The sequence below is a fragment of the Eretmochelys imbricata genome, chromosome 5 (genome assembly GCF_965152235.1).
Source record: "Eretmochelys imbricata isolate rEreImb1 chromosome 5, rEreImb1.hap1, whole genome shotgun sequence".
NCBI classification, from domain to species: Eukaryota; Metazoa; Chordata; order Testudines; family Cheloniidae; genus Eretmochelys; species Eretmochelys imbricata.
Window position 1 is genome coordinate 128,266,881 of NC_135576.1, and position 17,371 is coordinate 128,284,251.

Consider the following 17,371-nt stretch of genomic DNA (forward strand, 5'->3'; position numbering starts at 1 on the left):
GTGTGCCTGAATAAGACCCTTAATCTTGGCTAAGCCATTATGTAAAAACCAAGTGTAATCCTCATAGTGGTGTGTCTGCCTGCTTCACTAATAGAAACACAGCTTTTGCATAATGGAAAAAGAAGGCCAGAGGGCTAATAGGTCTGGTGAAGCAAGAGTAAGGACACCTCTGTCACATTCCACTCTGCTTGCCTCTTTAACATGTGTTGGGGGAAAACAGGGACAGTTAATCAAAAACTCATGAATCAGCAGACATGCACATGGACCCTCTTCAAGTCACTCACTCACCTGGGGTGAATATAATATCATTAATTTTCCAATAGATGTGATGTGTCAGGGGCTAAGACACAAAACAATGAGTATAAAAATGAGGACTTTATCTCAGGAGGGTCATCCCAAACACACTATTCCCAAGTGCATTTGCAATGGAGCCAATTTCAAGTGTCTTTTCGGCTCACTCGGGGTACCTATTAAAACCTTTCACCTGTTGGTGCGTCACAGCTACTCAAAGTAGGATGAAGTCAGAAGATGCTTGAAAAAAAGGTTGTATCCGCCTTAGCCTTAGTCTCTCTTTTAGCTTCTTGCAATTCCCACCTGAGCATCATGGGGAGACCTGCTGATTCCCCTAGGCGACTGCTGATTTCAGGTGGAGGATGTTACACCCTTCTATGGATCAATGCTGATGTGGGCCTCTCCGCATTTTCATGAGCTGCTGCAGAGATGAGCTTTTCAGGGTTTCGGAACTGTGGGGTTGGGAGCTTTGGCTTTAATAATTTCTTAGGGGAGCCTAGAGCAATGAACAGGCCCCCTTTATGTACTGAAGTAAAGAGAACAAGACTGTGGCTCCTCCCTATCTGTACATTGCAACTATGGATGTCTGGCCTCAAGGTACTGCACAATTACACGGGGGGTACAACTGCAGCCCTTGCTTCTTTGAGCACAAAGGTTGCTCTATTCTCGCACCCTCGCTGCTGCAGCCACCGCAGAGGCGCCAGGGAAGGAAGGGGTGCAGCCTTCCCAGCCAGCGGAGCGACGACTAGAGAGACGAGAGCACAGAATACATCCTAAGCCATGATTCAGTCAGCTGACTGAATGCATGTAGAGGCATTCTGCTGTGCCTTACTGCAGGCTAACCCATCCCTGAGTGCTCCTTGGAGAAAAGGAAAATTCCTCTGCAGTCTTTGCCCTCTGTTTCCACAGAGCTCTGCATGCACTGGTAACAAGTAGCTTGCGAAAGATGCTGGCACTTAAACACTGTTAGAGAGTACAAAGGCTCCCAGAGGTCCACAAAGGCCAACAGGAGGAATGCTTTCTTCAACCTCTTGAAGTCCCTTAGTGCTACAGTCCTGGCTCCCCTCTGTAGCCTTTAGCGGGGCTTTTGCCCATGGGGCACCACAAATGAGTATAGTAGGCACCGGGGTGCATAGATACTAATTGTGCCCAGCTGCTCTGTAAAATTCCTGTTCCTGTAACACCATCTCCATTGGGATTGAACCAGAGACCAGGCATATGCTGCTCCTTCCCTGGGGCATGTTTTTCAGGGGGCAAGGTGCTCTAACGGAAAATGCATTAGACTAGAAGTCAGGAGTTCTGGCTCCGACACAGATGTTCTAGGTAACCTTGGGCAAGCTCCTTCAGTTCCATGCCTCTATTTCCCTTCTTGCCCTTTGTAATCGCTGTTGGGCAGGGCTTACCTTACTGTTTGTTCAGTGCGTCCCACAGCGAGCACCCCCGCTCCCACCTTATTCGGGACCTTAAAAGCTTCACTTTAATATGAGCACTGTTCTAAATATTTGCCTGTTTTCTAGAAAGAGAACAAATGATTGTTCTCGGAGCTAATTCTTCAGCCATTACATTTAGGTTCACTCTGAGTACCAGTCTTCCCTGGAGAGACCACACACAGCTACTTCTTCCACGCCAGACAGTGTCAAGATAACAAGCTCCGTTAATTCAAGCACAAGGCATTATCTAAGACACCATGAACAAATCCCTGCTCCCAGGAATTTGGTCAACTTCCTGGGGATGTGAAACATTTATATGTTGTAGAAAGGAAATGTTTAGTTAATAAGTGCCCATATATACATGACAGTTAACTCTTCTTTGCAACACAAAGAAGAATGTAAACCAGAATGTTACTTAGCGGTAAAAGGATGTGTACCTGAAACAAATGCACAACCCAATAATTATGTTTTCTTCTAATAGAAATAAAGTGGCTATTTAAGGACAAGTAAGTCTGAGATTATTTTCTGCAAATTATAAGCATTTGTAAAAAATGTACCACTTAGGCTGTGGTTTCCAATCGAACCGATTAATGTAGGGCCCTGCCAGACACTGGTGACACGTGCCGCTATACTTATGTGCCATGTAATCCCATTGGGTTTATAGATATGCTACTAATAGCTAATCACAACACAAGCTTTTGGTCTGTTGCAGTGACATCTGTCACTACACTGTGTATAGGTTGCAGCCAGGACATGTGTTCTGTTGGCATAGTGTCTTCCAACCGCATCAAGGTGGTTCAGAAAAAGAAAGGAATCCAGAAAAGTGTCGATCGTTAAACGTTTCTAATTCACCAATGCTGTCCAGTGCTGTCCAGTTCAATCTTGAACAGGATCAGTACAAAAGAGACCTGGCAAAAGAGTTATCTGCAAAAGAAGCTGAATGAAGGACGTGACTCCAGATCCCAGAGCATGTGGGGCAGGGGGAGACGGGGCAAATGTAGAAACCCCGTCCCACATATGTCTTTATCAGAACAAGTGATATATAAACTGCTATAGGATTTACTGGGATTGTTCTGCTTGCTCAGATTTAGCAACATGTCCGTCAGCAGTGGAGGGCACAGTACGGAGTCCCTAAATTGTCTCCTCTGCCAGGAAGTGAACCCCCACCTCCAACCTCCACCCCCCCCCCCGATCACCACCCCCGGCGAGCCATCAGGTTTGTTCGCACGGCTATGTGAGAAGCATTGTGAATAAGCATTGTGACTTGCCCTTGACAAATATGTTGGCGGTTATTGTACATTGGGATGAGAGGATTTCTTGCCTCAGCTTTAGCTAATTCATATTCTTAAAGAGAGTGAAATAAAGGCTGCAGTTAAAACACAAGGCCTTGTCATCATAAAACCTGGGTGGGGGGGTCTATGTCAAGGACCCTAACCCATTGGAACTATGTTCCACTCCCCTCACAAAACATATGGTGCTCACCCAGTGTGAAGTGCTTGGTGATCATGGAATGAGGAGTGCTAAATACTTTATAGCTCACTTAGTTTTGCCAGTGAATGCAGTGATGTAATTAACGAAGTCATTAGAAAGTTTTCCACGTTTGGTTTCTTAGGCCTTCAGATGAAGCGCATCTAGTTCACTGCCCTGGCACTTTGAAGGAGACATTTAAAACATTACAATTTTAATTATGTGACCTGAAATGCTTCTCCATCTCCAATAAATGAATGTAGTTCTTGGTAGTGACCTGAGTGACAGTGGTGAAAGCTAAATCGTGGTGGTTGCCCGAAGACCAGATATGGCTTCATTAGAGGAAGTATTTTCTTAGTTGTAACCTACCAAGGTGTCCTTCTGCAGAGAGAGTTTCTCTATCTAACCCATTCAACAAAAAGGATAACAAAAATGATGGGGGGGGGTGGCTGAGCTAGGATGACCGGATGAAACGGACAAAATATCGAGATAGATGGGGGAAGCAAAAAAAGAAAAAGGAAAAAAAAGCTGCAGGAGCGAGGTGCCGAAGCAACAAACAACAACAAAATCCCACCTGACAACTGGGACAAATGGCGCCCTGAGAGTTCATCGGGCGGGACCTGGACAAAGTGCTAAGAATCGAGAATCCAGCGGAGGGTAACAAAAAGGATTAGGGGACTGGAACACATGGCTTATGAGGAGACCACGAGGGAACTGGGATTGTTTAGTCTGCAGAAGAGAAGAATGAGGGGGGATTTGATAGCTGCTTTCAACTACCTGAAAGGGGGTTCCAAAGAGGATGGATCTAGAGAGTTCTCAGTGATAGCAGATGATAGAACAAGGAGTAATGGTCTCAAGTTGCAGCCGGGGAGGCTTAGGTTGGATATTAGGAAACACTATTTCACTTGGAGGGTGGTGAAGACCTCAACAAGAGGTCCAAGAGAATCACTAGCCAATGGCCTCTCTGTGAAATGAGTTTGGCGGGTCTCAGCCCAATTCCCTGTAAAGCAACATCCACATGACACAGAAACCACCACAGTTGGTACTAACTGCCCCCACTATGGAGACTAAACTGACCCCATGCCCAGAGTTATCCCTTTACGTCAGGGCAGACATATCTTGGCGGGGGAAGCTCACACTGGGATAGATAGAGGGCTTCAGTCTCCAGGGCTGTCAATCTGGTACCTCTGAGCACCCCAAATATTGCCTGGTTTTGTAAAAGTTAAGATAGTTGCCCTGTGAAGTGCAGGAGCAAGGGGGCCGTACCCCATTCTCCGCTGCTCTTGGGTAAGGGGGTGGGGGGGCAGAAGGGTACTGAATATATCCCAGGTCCCTATGTGAAATGATCTAGCTCTTGGCCTTCAAGGGGCAAGCCTCTCATACACCCAGTTCCCCTCTCCCTTGTGTGTCATGAGTCCCGTGGGGGCAGTGGCGTCCCGGAGGTGCCGGAAGACGATGCGGTCATGTAAGCGGTTGGTTTGGCCCTGCCAGAACTCCACAACGTCTGGTTTCAGGATGTATCCCCCCCAGAATGCAGGCTTTGGCACAATGAGTTACCCAGAGGTTTTTAAAGGTTAGTCTTGACAAAGCACCGGGTGGGGTGATTTAATTGGGGATAGGTCCTGCTTTGAGCAGGGGGGTTGGACTAGATGACCTCCAGAGGCCCTTTCCAACCCTGATATTCTCTGATTCAGCTATGGCTTTTCTTCCGTGACTACTAATTAGCATGATGCAGTGGATGTCTGGTGACCAGGCCCTGGACCTCAACCACCACTTCACTTTCCTCTCTGCTACTTAACAGTAAGGAAACCCTTCCAAGCATATGTTCCCTCGCAGTTACATTTTAATTAAATTACGTTTTAATGAGCTAAATTTAATATATTGATTTGCAACACAAATCACAGTAAATTTTGTTAACCTGGCAGTTATAGCATAGCTACAGACATTAAAGCAATTATATTCCTTTATTTACATATATTCATAGTTTTAATTTTTACATTATCATGTTAGAACTGGTGAATGATACATTTCATATTTGCGAGAAGATTAAGTATTTATTTGTGTCAAGCTCTATTTGTTTGGAAACTTGGAAACGAACACAAATACTCAAAACAGGGGTTCTGGCTCTTAAATAAAACTAATTTAAAAGTTCTGGGTACATAAGAAAAGGTTATCAAAATATACTTCGCATTTTGTTCTTTAAAAACAGTATCTGTAGTTAGTGACTGAAAGTTTCTGGTCATGATTGTGGGACTTTTGGATCTCACCCTCTCATAGCTCATACCTATTTTCATTCATAGATCGGAAGAGTAGAACAACATTTCCTGATTTTTTTTTAGCTGTCAAGCAGTTTCTTAACTTTGAGTGAGCTGCTCATTGACCTGATCGAGTTGAATGAACTAAAATGAAAATATTCCTTCTGCACCTGCAGAAGAGGCTACTGTTGTCAAATACCTAGTTTAGTGCTTCAACTATTTCTAGTATATGCTGTTTTACTAAAGATATGCAGCAGTTCAGTGGTTTGAGTTCCTTTAACAATCCAGAAGCAAACATGTACTGATTAAAATGATTTAAATGAAAAGGAAGCAAAAAAAAAGATTATAGTAAGTTTACGTATTAACAAGTTATCAATTTTAAACAGGTTTATTAAAAAGAAAAAATATATTTAATTTAATGTTAAAAAAGCAACTTTTGTTGTTATTAACTCTGTTCTCGGAAATAAAATGAAGTCTCCCGTCATTTTTGCACATGGTTTCCATCCCGGTCCCTGCATTCCCTTTATTTGGGGAAATAAAAAATAATCAAAAGAAACATAAAATTTCTTCATATATATGATATTATATATATAGGAATAATATATATATTTACATAAGAAAATGACCAACAACAATCAGTGTATCACTTTAATCAAGATCTTCCAACCTCCACCACAGATTCCACCCTCAGGTTCATATAAGGTCTGTCTACACTGCAACTAAAAACTCATGGTTAGCCCATGGTAGGTGACTCGGACTCATGAGCTTGAGATTAGGATCTGTTTAATAATGTGTAGATATTTCGTCTCAGGACCCTGTGAGGTTGGAGGGTCCCAGTGCTTGGGCTGCCGCCCAAGGCCAAATATCTACACCAAAATTAAACCGTCCTTTAGCCTGAGCTCTGCGAGCCTGAGTCAGCTGCTGTGGGACAGTCAGGTGTGTCTTACAGCAGTGCAGAAATATCATCAGGAGCTATGATAGTCAAGGGATGTCGCTCCTCTGCTGGTCTCCTCTAATCCAGAGAGATCTCCCCAGATCAGGGCTTACTGCAGAGTCAGGTCTGCTGCCGTTGGTCAGGTCCTCTCCTGCACACTTGCTCTGCAGAGGGTACAGAAAATCCAAGGAAAAAACACACAGGAAAGTACGATTATTTCAGTTCCTCTTCCTTGGGAAAGAACTCTTGGTCTTTAGACCAGAGCCCTTCTCCTCGCCTCCTATTGAGTTTGAGTTTCACCACCAAGCTAATGTCCACTACATGAGAGCTCAGCGTATCTCACCCACTCCAGAGTATGTCCTGCACAATTCTTATGGCCATTCTAGAGTACAAGAATTAAACAATATTGTCATTTACACTTACACATTCCAACAAAAGCAACCAAACTCAGGAGGTTGATGTATAAGTAAGCATTGCAACATAATTCACGTAGATTTAGCTGGACAAAATCTCTGTAAGGCTTCTAAGCATAGTGTTAAAGTATTAAATTTTTAATATTCAGAAAATGGAGAATTTAGGACTTCCAGTTTACTGAGAACAGATTAAAACAATTGTCAGATACTACCTTGATGGAGATATTAAAAGAGAGCACATTGCCATGGCAACTGCCATTAAATTCTGGTACGCTGTGTATAAATTGTTTTATTCACACAAGCACCGCACTTGGAAGGAGGTGGTCTAACCGCATGCAGAAAGTTCTTTCGTTCAGGTATTTTTTTAAAATGGCCTCCAGAAATGGAGGCAATGATTACGTTAGGAAAAACCTCATTTTAAGTCTTGGGATGAACAGTGCTGAGTACTGGGGTATAACAGATCAGAGTATTAAATTCCCTGTATTTACCAAATGGAGCCTTCAAAATGTATTATGCATGGGCCATGTAGCAACGAGAGCCTGAGACATAAACTCTTGTATTAGAGCCCCTGTTTGAGGCCTGAGGTGTGAACTAAAGTTGTGTTACTATAGCCCCTGTTAATATAAAACAAAGTTTGCAAGAGCCAGATTGTGAGCAGGCTCAGAGAACCTGGCAAGAACAGGGCTGGTATTGTAAAAACACACATTCCTGAGAAGTGCTGGGCCTAGGACACGCGCATAACTCATTCCAGAAAGGTGATAACAGAACACATTGATATCAAGATGGTACAAACACATTCCTCAGAGATAACAGGGAAACAGTGGCTTCTCTTCAGGATAAGGTCAGGAGGACAGAGTGATAGATAAAGATGTTTTGATCGAAGCAGCATGTATCGATATATAAAATGGAGTCTCAGAGGGACTAGCTCTGACCAGGGGTGGCGGGGACTGGACTGACTGAGCTGCATCCTTTGTCACGGGCGTACTTGTGTTAGTTTAATTTTGACATTGATTCAGGGCGCTAGGACCGTGCTGCCTCAGCAATAAACCTGGCTGGGCACCTTTGCTACTGACGGTTGTTGTGGTCTCATTGGGTCGTTCAATCGAGGTCTGTTGTGCTAATTATCTGTGCAGAGATGGGACCAGCACACAGAGAACACTCACAGCCAACATCTGAAGGCAGACCATATATGTTCTACGTTCTTGAGGCCTTATTTTTGTATTTTTGTGGTTAGTTGCTTTTCTCTTCATGGAACTTTAGGAATTAGTCATCTTACAAGAATAAATCCAGAGGCATTTGAATTACTGTGAAGCATGTTCTCAAAGTTAGGAATGTCTGGACTATATTATGGTATTAGTACATGGTCTATTTCAATTGCTTCCTCTGAGCTATTCCAGCATGACGTATATAGCTCCTTGTCCTCAACGTGCTTTAGAAAATCGTATTTTTAGCAGCCCGTGCAGTTATGGATAAGCAACCGTGGACACGCAGGTGCTGACGTTGGATTTAAAGAACTAAAACTATGTCGGAGACACAGAGTGCCAGATGCAAATGAATTCCACACGCACCTGCATCAGCTATATGCCCTGGACCAGACAGCTTATCTTGATACGTGTTAATGAACTCCATATCAAGCTGCCACAGAAGGCAGAAGCGGATAAGTTCGGGGCTGGCTCAGTCTCAGTGCCTTTCAAGCAGAGAACAGTTTTGAACAAGAGGTTTGACTGTTTAATGAGTCACACAAGCAGAGAGCATGTTGAAATACCAGTTCTATGAATGCATTTCAGGGGCTCACTAAATAGCTTAACTTTTGCAGCGTAGCTGTAAAGGAAGATTAGATGTGCGTCCATGATACTCTATAAAGACCTTTTTTCTTGCGCTGAGGTTTTGTTTTGTTTTTTTGCCTTGACCTCAGCCATGTAGTTGTCCCTCTTTCCGTATCTGAGATGTGGGTAGCAACCTTCGTAAACTTCAATGAAGAGGTGGAACGGTTTGGTGACTCTTAAAGTCATCTTTTTCACTGATGCTCAGAATCCTCAATCTTTTACTGGAGTCCCACTGCGCTAAGTATCATGACCTAAAGGTGTTTGTGATTTCCCCCCCCACACACACACCCAAGCAGCTACAAATATATAAATTGTGGTGGCCAGAAAGTTGGGTCACAGCCTCCCCATGGAATATCTGCAAAGATGCTTATTTTACCGAGTACTGATTTGTCATGGATTGGGAATGTTGGACAAACTGCTTTGCTACAGACCACAATCCCAATTTGGACTGGAATGTTTGTGAACGTTTGAGAATGTAAGTTGTTTGTGGCCAGGGCTAGATATGTAAGTGCCTGAGCACAGCAAGAAAGGCTCTTCATGGAATCATTTCTGTTTCAGCCAGCAGTAGGACAATATGTTTCCTACAAAGTGAATTGGCTCTATTTGCCACTCACTTTCAGTGAAAAATGGCTGATGTAGTTGGGATCCAATTTGTCAGGGCATCTAGGCTCTTATCTGATCAGAATCAAACCGCCATTTGTTTTTAGGATCACTAATCTATAGCTTTAGTAGAGTGGCAGTAAACATGTGGGGCTCTTATAAACATTTTATTCCAAGCCTTTTCTATTCAACCTAAACAGATTCACTGACAGATTTAACGTTCACTGAAGTCTATTTCTCTGAGATCTTCTACAAGCATAAGAATAATAAGATGTGCAGCTTGTTAGTTAGGGATTAGACCTGAGCAGTGTATATTTAATTAGACTCTAAAGCGCTTATTTCATTGTTAGCGAGGTCTACCGGAAAGAGAAAAAGCAATATAACCATTTCAGTAAAATTAATACATCAGTATCATCTAAGAAAAAGTGAGGGTGTTCTTAAATATTCTAAAAAAACCCAGCTTGCATGTAAGGTAAAGAGGAAATTTTTTCTTGTGGCTTTAGTATGGGTCATTTAATCTGTTTGCTTAAGACCTGTCCTCCCAGGGATTCACCTTCAACACTATTCTAATGACATTAACTCTTAAAAAGTATTGTCAACCCCTGACCATTCCAGGGGCAGCGTCGCAGAGCATTAGAGCTTCTTGTTTGGGAAGCACACCGGAAGGAGGAACACTTCTCAGAAAGATCGTATTCCTGGGATAACATATCCCAAGATCTGGGAATCTAAGAGGTTCACCATGAGTCTGAAGGAAGATGATGTGGAGAAGTTTCTCGATGGTAACCCTACTTTTGCCAAGCAATATTTCGATAAGAAACTGAGACCAGAGCCACTGAGTAGCATTCAGACATCAGAGGAGAGCGAGATACTTTTTGAGTTGATTCAAGACATGCAGGAAAGCATTAATATGGAGAAGGTTGTTTTCAAGACTCTAAGAAGAATCAGCTCTCTCATCCACGCAGACCGCTGCAGCCTTTTTATGTTCAGGCAAAGGAACGGCACACCAGAGCTGGCTACCAGGCTTTTCAATATTGAGAAAGACAGCATGCTGGAGGAATGCTTGGTGTCTCCAGATTGTGAAATTGTCTATCCTTTGGACATGGGCATCGTGGGGCATGTTGCTCAAACGAAGAGAACTATAAACATAAAGGATGTCAATGAGGTTGGTTTGCTTCTTTAATGAAAGATTCATAAAAATTACCAGGGTTTGTAGAGTTAAGGTAATGATGAACAGGGGTAAGAGAAATCAAAGGTGTAGAAGTCTTATTTTCTATACCAACCTGAAAACGGAAGATATGGTTGTTATGATTACTTTAAAAAACCCCACAACTTTCCAGTTTATTCTGTGAAATAGTTCTCTGTTATGAATTAATAATTGAATGGTCAGACCGCGCGGTCTGAGAACAATGCCTTGTATCACGTAATATACTGGCTCAAAACGGAAAATTAATCTAGTTTAAAAAAAGTCATTTTAGCGGAGAGACTGAAACACTTGCTACAATCTAACACTGCACTGAGTGCACCCTGAGGCACTGAACAGAAAGTGCAAGCCCTTAGAATGAGTCCAGGAATATTTTACCACCAAGGAATTTTTTTCTAACTCAGGTTTCTAGCATCCAGTGCAGGCCAACTGCTTTTCAGAGGTAGTTTTGTGAGCCAATAATTAGCGCAATCCTTAGCAGTGATAAGTGAATTCTCATCAGAATCCGTGAGATATAAACTTTGCTCACCATTCTTATTTTTATAGCCTTATTTATAAGTGAGCATTATATACCCTAGTTTAAGAAACTGAATCTAAACTGAATCCTGTGTATAATCTGTGTTATAATCTAAAATCCATGTGACCCAAATATGATAGCTAGGATTAGTTCATATATACTTCTTTCATAACTATTCAGCCATCTGTCTGTTCATTTAACCAAAAGCTCATCACTTGGTATCCAAATGCCTAAGGAAACTTACTGTCTTACTGTCTGTAAGACCTGTCTTACAGAGTAGCATGTTAAGTGCTAGCTTGGTTTTATAATCATTCATTGCGCTAAGAGCAAATGAGAGGAAAGTAATATTTTAACAGTTATATTTGCCATTACTCTCTATTCTGCATTTCAGAGCAGGGTGTCCTCTGGGAAAGCTCCATATCTGGTAAGTTTCACCTGAAATAATAAAAACAACGCGGAGTCCTTGTGGCACTTTAGGGATTAACAAATTTATTTTGGCATAACCTTTCTTGGCTAAAAGCCACTTAATCATATTTTAGTTTCTAATATGCCACAAGGAATCCTCATTGTTTTTGCCGTTACAGACTAACATGGCTTCCGCTCTGAAACCTGTCACTTTGACTATTTTCACTCTTCGTACCCAGTGTCTGCCCTCCTGGTAGATCCTGCTTATGGAGGGTGAAGAGCATTGTTTGTGTAGATCACTGCTGCTTACAATGCAGACTGCAGCTTATTGAAACAATCTGGGCTTCAAGACTCCTGCTTTCTGTCCAGCTATAGTGCATGGCATCTATCAGGGTGGGAGAGAGACACCGGTAAGCCAAAGGAAGTAGAATCACAGGTAGATATACCATAGCTACTTGGTAGCATAAGAAAGGAAGTGAGGACTCAAAAAGATTGTTTAGATAAGTATTTTCCACGCTTTTTGATACCAGAGATCGGCTTGATGCCCTCCTGAACTTAGATCAGGCAGATCTCAGGCACTGGATCTCTGGCTAAAAGACTACTTACATTTTGTATTTTGTTTTTCATTTTTCCCTCTTTTAAACAGTGCACTCAGTTCAGCAGATTTGTTGATGAACTCACCGAATACACTACAAGGAACATACTTGCAACTCCCATTACGAATGGCAAAGATCTCGTTGCTGTGATCATGGCCATTAATAAGATACATGGCACGTTCTTCACCAGCTCAGATGAAAATGTAAGTGTCCAAAAGAGCCAGAGAACGTCTGTTTCTATGGTATATAGGATCAGCTAGACTGTTCGTTCGCAAGAGCATACCTACACTCCTGCCAATTCCCTTACTGTAGACCAGTGGTTCTTTTAAACTGTTTATGTTTAGGGGGGGTCTATGAAATATGACAATGAAAATAAAATTTTAGATCTCAGAAAGGGCATTCTTTATTTCTGATTAAAAAAATCATATAAATACCTCACCTACAGGTCTAAAGCTATAAATGTTATCGTTACGTCAGAAGCCCCAGTTTAGAGCGCTTTCTCACACTTTGGTAAGTGCTCTGCCAAGCATGTACAACATTTACAATTGAATTCTCTAGAGTCACTATTCCGTCTAACAGAGAACATGAAACAATGGGTGTTACCATACAGACCTCAACAAGAGTGATCAAGAAAGGTGAGGTATTACCAGCAGAAGAGCTGTGGGGGGGCGGGAAACTTTTGTAGTGATAATCAAGGGGGGTCAGCACTTTACAAGTACACTAGGATGCGAAATAAACAAGGGGAAATAGTTTTACTTTGTGTAATGAAACATCTACGCTCAGTCTTTATTCAAGCCTAAGTTAATTTTATCCAGTTTACAAATTAATTCCAATTCAGCAGTCTCTCGTTGGAGTCTGTTTGTGAAGTTTTTCTTTGTTGAAGAATTGCCATCTTTGGATCTGTAATCGAGTGACCAAAGAGATTGAAGTCTTCTCCGACTTTTTTGATGTCTGATTTGTGACCATTTATTCTTTTACGTAATGACTGTCCAGTTTCGCCAATGTACATGGCAGAGGGGCATTGCTGGCACATGATGGTATATATCACATAGGTAGATGTGCAGGTGAACGAGCCTCTGATAGTGTGGCTGATGTGATTAGGCCCTATGATGGTGTCCCCTGAACAGACATGTGGACACAGTTGGCAAAGGGCTTTGTTGCAATTAAAACTATTTCCCCTTGTTTATTTCCCCTCCTACTTTTCTTGTCAAGTGCTAGAAAAAAGTTTCCCCCACCCCACTCCGCTCTCCTGCTGGTAATAGCTCACCTTTCTTGATCACTCTTGTTTCAGTCTGTATGGTAAACCCATTGTTTCATGGTCTCTGTGTATATAAAATCTCCCCAATATATTTTCCACTGAACTCTTCCTATGAAGTCTTCTTTAGGTCACGAAAGTTTACGCTCTAACAAATTTGTTAGTCTCTAAGGTGCCACAAGTATTCCTTTTCTTTTCGCGGATACAGACTAACACGGCTGCTACGATAAAACTTTTAAGTCTAAAGCTTATATAGTAGGGATCTGCAAATAACCAGTAGAATGTGTAAACGGGTACAAATCTATTCAAAAGTTGTTTGGAGTCTGCAAATGAAACAAGTTTGACAACCTCTGCTGTAGACCACAGTGTCGGTGTGGTAAAATAGGCTTACATTGGTGCAGCTTGCATCAATAAAGTACCAGGAGCAATCACACTTGTAACAAGGCTCTCCTTACAAAAGCACAAAGCAAAGCATAGACACGGGTTGGTTGGTGTGCGTTTGAGTGACAGACTAACCTCGTTGTAGCGGTACTGGTGAGGGTCACTGGTTAAACTCAACCAGCGGTTTAAAAGGGTCACTTATTAAACTCAACACTGATTGTTTTCCATTTCAGCTTTTCCTGAAGTATCTGAATTTTGCATCCTTAAATCTGAAAATTTATCATTTGAGTTATCTTCACAATTGTGAGACTCGACGAGGCCAGGTAAGATTACAAAGGCCAATCCCAGTAACTCTTGTCTAGGTTCACAGGTGTTTCTCTTCTGCCATCAACCAGTTTCACTAGGCTCGGCATGGGCACTCACATAGGTCAGCTGAGGGCAGGATTAGGGATTCGTTTTTCTGAGTGGTAAAACTTTTTGGATATTCTATTAGTAATTTTTATTTATAAGATTATTTAGCATTCACATTACTTGCTCTTTAATTCCGTTAAACAAAAATGTTAATTATACATAATTACTAAGAAACTGAATTTTTTTGCTTCTATAGAGTGAACGATTAACTAATACGTATTAATATTGAAGTTTTAACTATATCAGTTGGAGTTGATAGGAGCAGGGGAGCAAGACTACAGAGGGGCGGAAGGAATATATCCTGGTAATAGTATATTTCAAAACGTGCAACTGAACTCAGGAGTCATTAGTCTCTACTCTGAGCAAATAGCTGCGCTACTTTTGACAAAGTCATCCCCTTCTCAGGAGTGGGTGAGTCATTCCCCTTCCCCTCCACCGTTTTTGGCGGTTAACAGAGGAAAGAAAGACAGGTTACCACTGTTACTAGTTATCTAAGTAATGTCGTAGAAGGTTGTGTTATGACTCAATATGCATATCCAAGTTTGGGATCAGTATGGTTCCACCTGATGGAACTTGGGCTTTGGTTTTTGAGGAAGAGTTATTTTTGGGATTCAGTTTCCTACTTTAAAATAACTTTAAGATTGCAAAGGCTTCAACTCAAACGTTTGAAAATGCTATAATTAACATTGCCTGTACAAACCTAATTTTGTCTTCTAGTGCACATGCCAAATTAAGGATGTGCAGGCAACGTTAATTCTAGCATTCCTAATTTAATTGGGACCTTTCCAACATTAATACTAGTTTAATATATAATTTTTGCGATGCAATATTTTACTTCAAGTTACTAAAAGAACAGGCAATTTCCACTGCTAATGAATTTTAAAACAGTAGGTAATTTTCTTAAAATCGGACTATTCAGTTTTGCATTACAGAGCTCGAAAGTGGATTTTACAAAATGCTGAATGTTCTTTGAATTCTGCTCCCAATAAGGTCAATGAAAATGTCGCCCCCGCTATTCAAGCTGAAACACGTAGATAGAAAACTTTAAAATACTGTACTGTTGCATTTCTAGAATGCTAAGTATTATTCACGTATTGTCTCAAGTATAGTTAGCTTTCCGGGAGGAACGATCTACAGAATTAATTCTATTCTTCAGGTGCTGTTGTGGTCAGCGAATAAGGTATTTGAGGAGCTGACGGATATCGAGAGGCAGTTCCACAAAGCTTTTTATACAGTGAGAGCATATTTGAACTGTGATAGATATTCAGTGGGCCTTCTGGATAGGACCAAACAGAAGGTGAGGATTCATATGTATGGCCAGATAACACAGCAAGGGACTTTAGATTTCTCCTAAAGGTGAATTTGGCAATTTCTGGCATTATTTTTTGGCTTCGCAGCCTATGAAATTTCAGAGTGCAATCCAAACCAGTGCGGGGCAGTATTACTCCTGCCCTGCAACCTCGGGCGCCTCACAATGCGTTACTGTTGTAGTTTCCAACTTGGGTTGCCTCTCATCATGATGGTCACATCCTGAGTGTCTGTGTGTAGCCAGAGCCCTGGTACTGACGCTCTGACCCCAGGAGACTGTCAGCAAACCCCTGCCAAGTTTGACTTCCACCACCGTTGGTTCTCACTTGCAGGGTGACCCAACTCACTCGCTGTCCTGGATTTTCTCCGAAAAAAATCTCTTTAGCACTGTCCAACTAAGATCTTGTCTGCAGATCTTTTTTTTTTCTTGCCAAGTGGCCACTTTATAGCTGATGGCCCATCAGAGGTGCTGAGAGCTAGAGCCATCAGCCTTTGTCTAAGATCTGCTAGACCAGTTCTGCTTAATTGGCACTACTTAGATTTCAACATGCGCCACCAATGTAATTTGGGTGGAAATTCATAACTTTACATATATTGTACCACGATATTATTGACCAGCACATTATTAATTTTCAAAGACCTTACTAGGTATATTTTGGACAAAGATTATTATGAGTGGGCGCGGTGTGAATACTGGGGTGCATTTGGTGACAGTGACATTACAAATCGGTTCTGGATCATGATTATCTAAATGGAAAGTATAATGCAAATGCGATAGTGATTTGTTCGGTGGATGTATAAGTCTTGGCTTGGCTCCGAAGTGATTCCAAATTAACGTAATGCCACCTTATGAAGTCTGTTTTTATCATTTTGCCTTTTAAAAACCCAGGCAATTATACGAACTAGATTGAAATGCCAGCAAGGTTACCAAGTCAAGCTTTCCAAAGAGAGTGCCAGAATGAAGGTTGCTCGTGCACCTTCAGTTCAGTTCCCTGGTCTGAATGCCTGAGGATACCTTTGCCTCATTAAATATACAGGATTGTGTGGGGAAGGAAGCTGCTCTCTGCCTGTCTGGTTGCAGAGTTTGGAAGGTGCGCACTGAAAAAGGCAGGGGATTGCAGGAAGACAAAAGATGGCTATTCATCTGAACACGTATCTAGGAAATAGAATTCTTTTCCTGCCTCAGCTGCAGAATTCCTGTGCGATGTTGGACAACTCACTTGCATTAGCCTTTTCACAGATGGTCACTAATTCCGTGTTTCGCATTTTATGGGTGTTTGACTTGAGGCCCTTGTGTCAGATTTGATGAAGTGCTGATCACAGTCTGCAACTGCAGCCAACGGGAGCTCAGCCGTGAACTCATGAAGTGCTCCATGGTGCTAAGTACGTTGAAAAAAATCAGACTTTAGGTATCTTCAGTTGGGCACCCAAATTACTTTAATATCTGTGCCTCAGTTCCTCATCTCTACGGTGTGGATAATATAGTGTGAAAATAAGGCATTGCTCTAAGTGAAGCTTCAGCTACTATCTTGAGGAAAAGCACAGAAAACCTTGGCAGGAAATTAATAATTCTGCCTTCAGAACAGGGTATAAATAGTTTTCAGCACATGAGGCCTGGCAATGTACTCTGAACAACAAGAAGAAAACAATATGTTTGAGTAATTGTCCATTAAGTGAGACCACCATCCATCCTGTGCACTGATTGAAACGAGGTCCTGTGGAAATGAGCCCATTTAATCAAATGCTCTCTTATGCACATGTACAAAGGGGCCAGATATAAAGACTCCCAAATTACCCTATCTCTGGCATTTTCCAAAACTTTGAGTGCTTGAAATGGCAACATAAATGTTTTAAAAGTAAATTATGGTTTAATTTAGAGAGCATCGCAGAGGCAAATTATAATAGCGGTAGTAGAACCCCACCTTTTCCTATATCCTAACACAGATACACTTATTTATATTTATTAAAACTAAAACTTTTGGGGTGTTTTTTAAAACAGGATTTTTTTGACTTGTGGCCAGTTCTAATGGGTGAAGTTCCACCTTATTCCGGACCTCGGACTCCAGATGGCAGAGTAAGTG

General features: G+C 41.8%; 1 protein-coding gene across 1 annotated transcript in view; it reads left to right on the plus strand.

Moving 5' to 3' along the window:
- The first annotated feature begins 9,955 nt into the window (after window positions 1–9,955).
- PDE6B (phosphodiesterase 6B) overlaps window positions 9,956–17,371 on the plus strand; it is a 29,778-nt gene continuing 22,362 nt past the window's right edge. Inside the window, exons 1-5 of the mRNA XM_077818056.1 lie at window positions 9,956–10,378; window positions 11,986–12,138; window positions 13,805–13,894; window positions 15,139–15,279; window positions 17,290–17,364. Coding sequence (XP_077674182.1) covers window positions 9,956–10,378; window positions 11,986–12,138; window positions 13,805–13,894; window positions 15,139–15,279; window positions 17,290–17,364 — 882 coding nt within the window. The remainder of the gene's footprint in view (window positions 10,379–11,985; window positions 12,139–13,804; window positions 13,895–15,138; window positions 15,280–17,289; window positions 17,365–17,371) is intronic.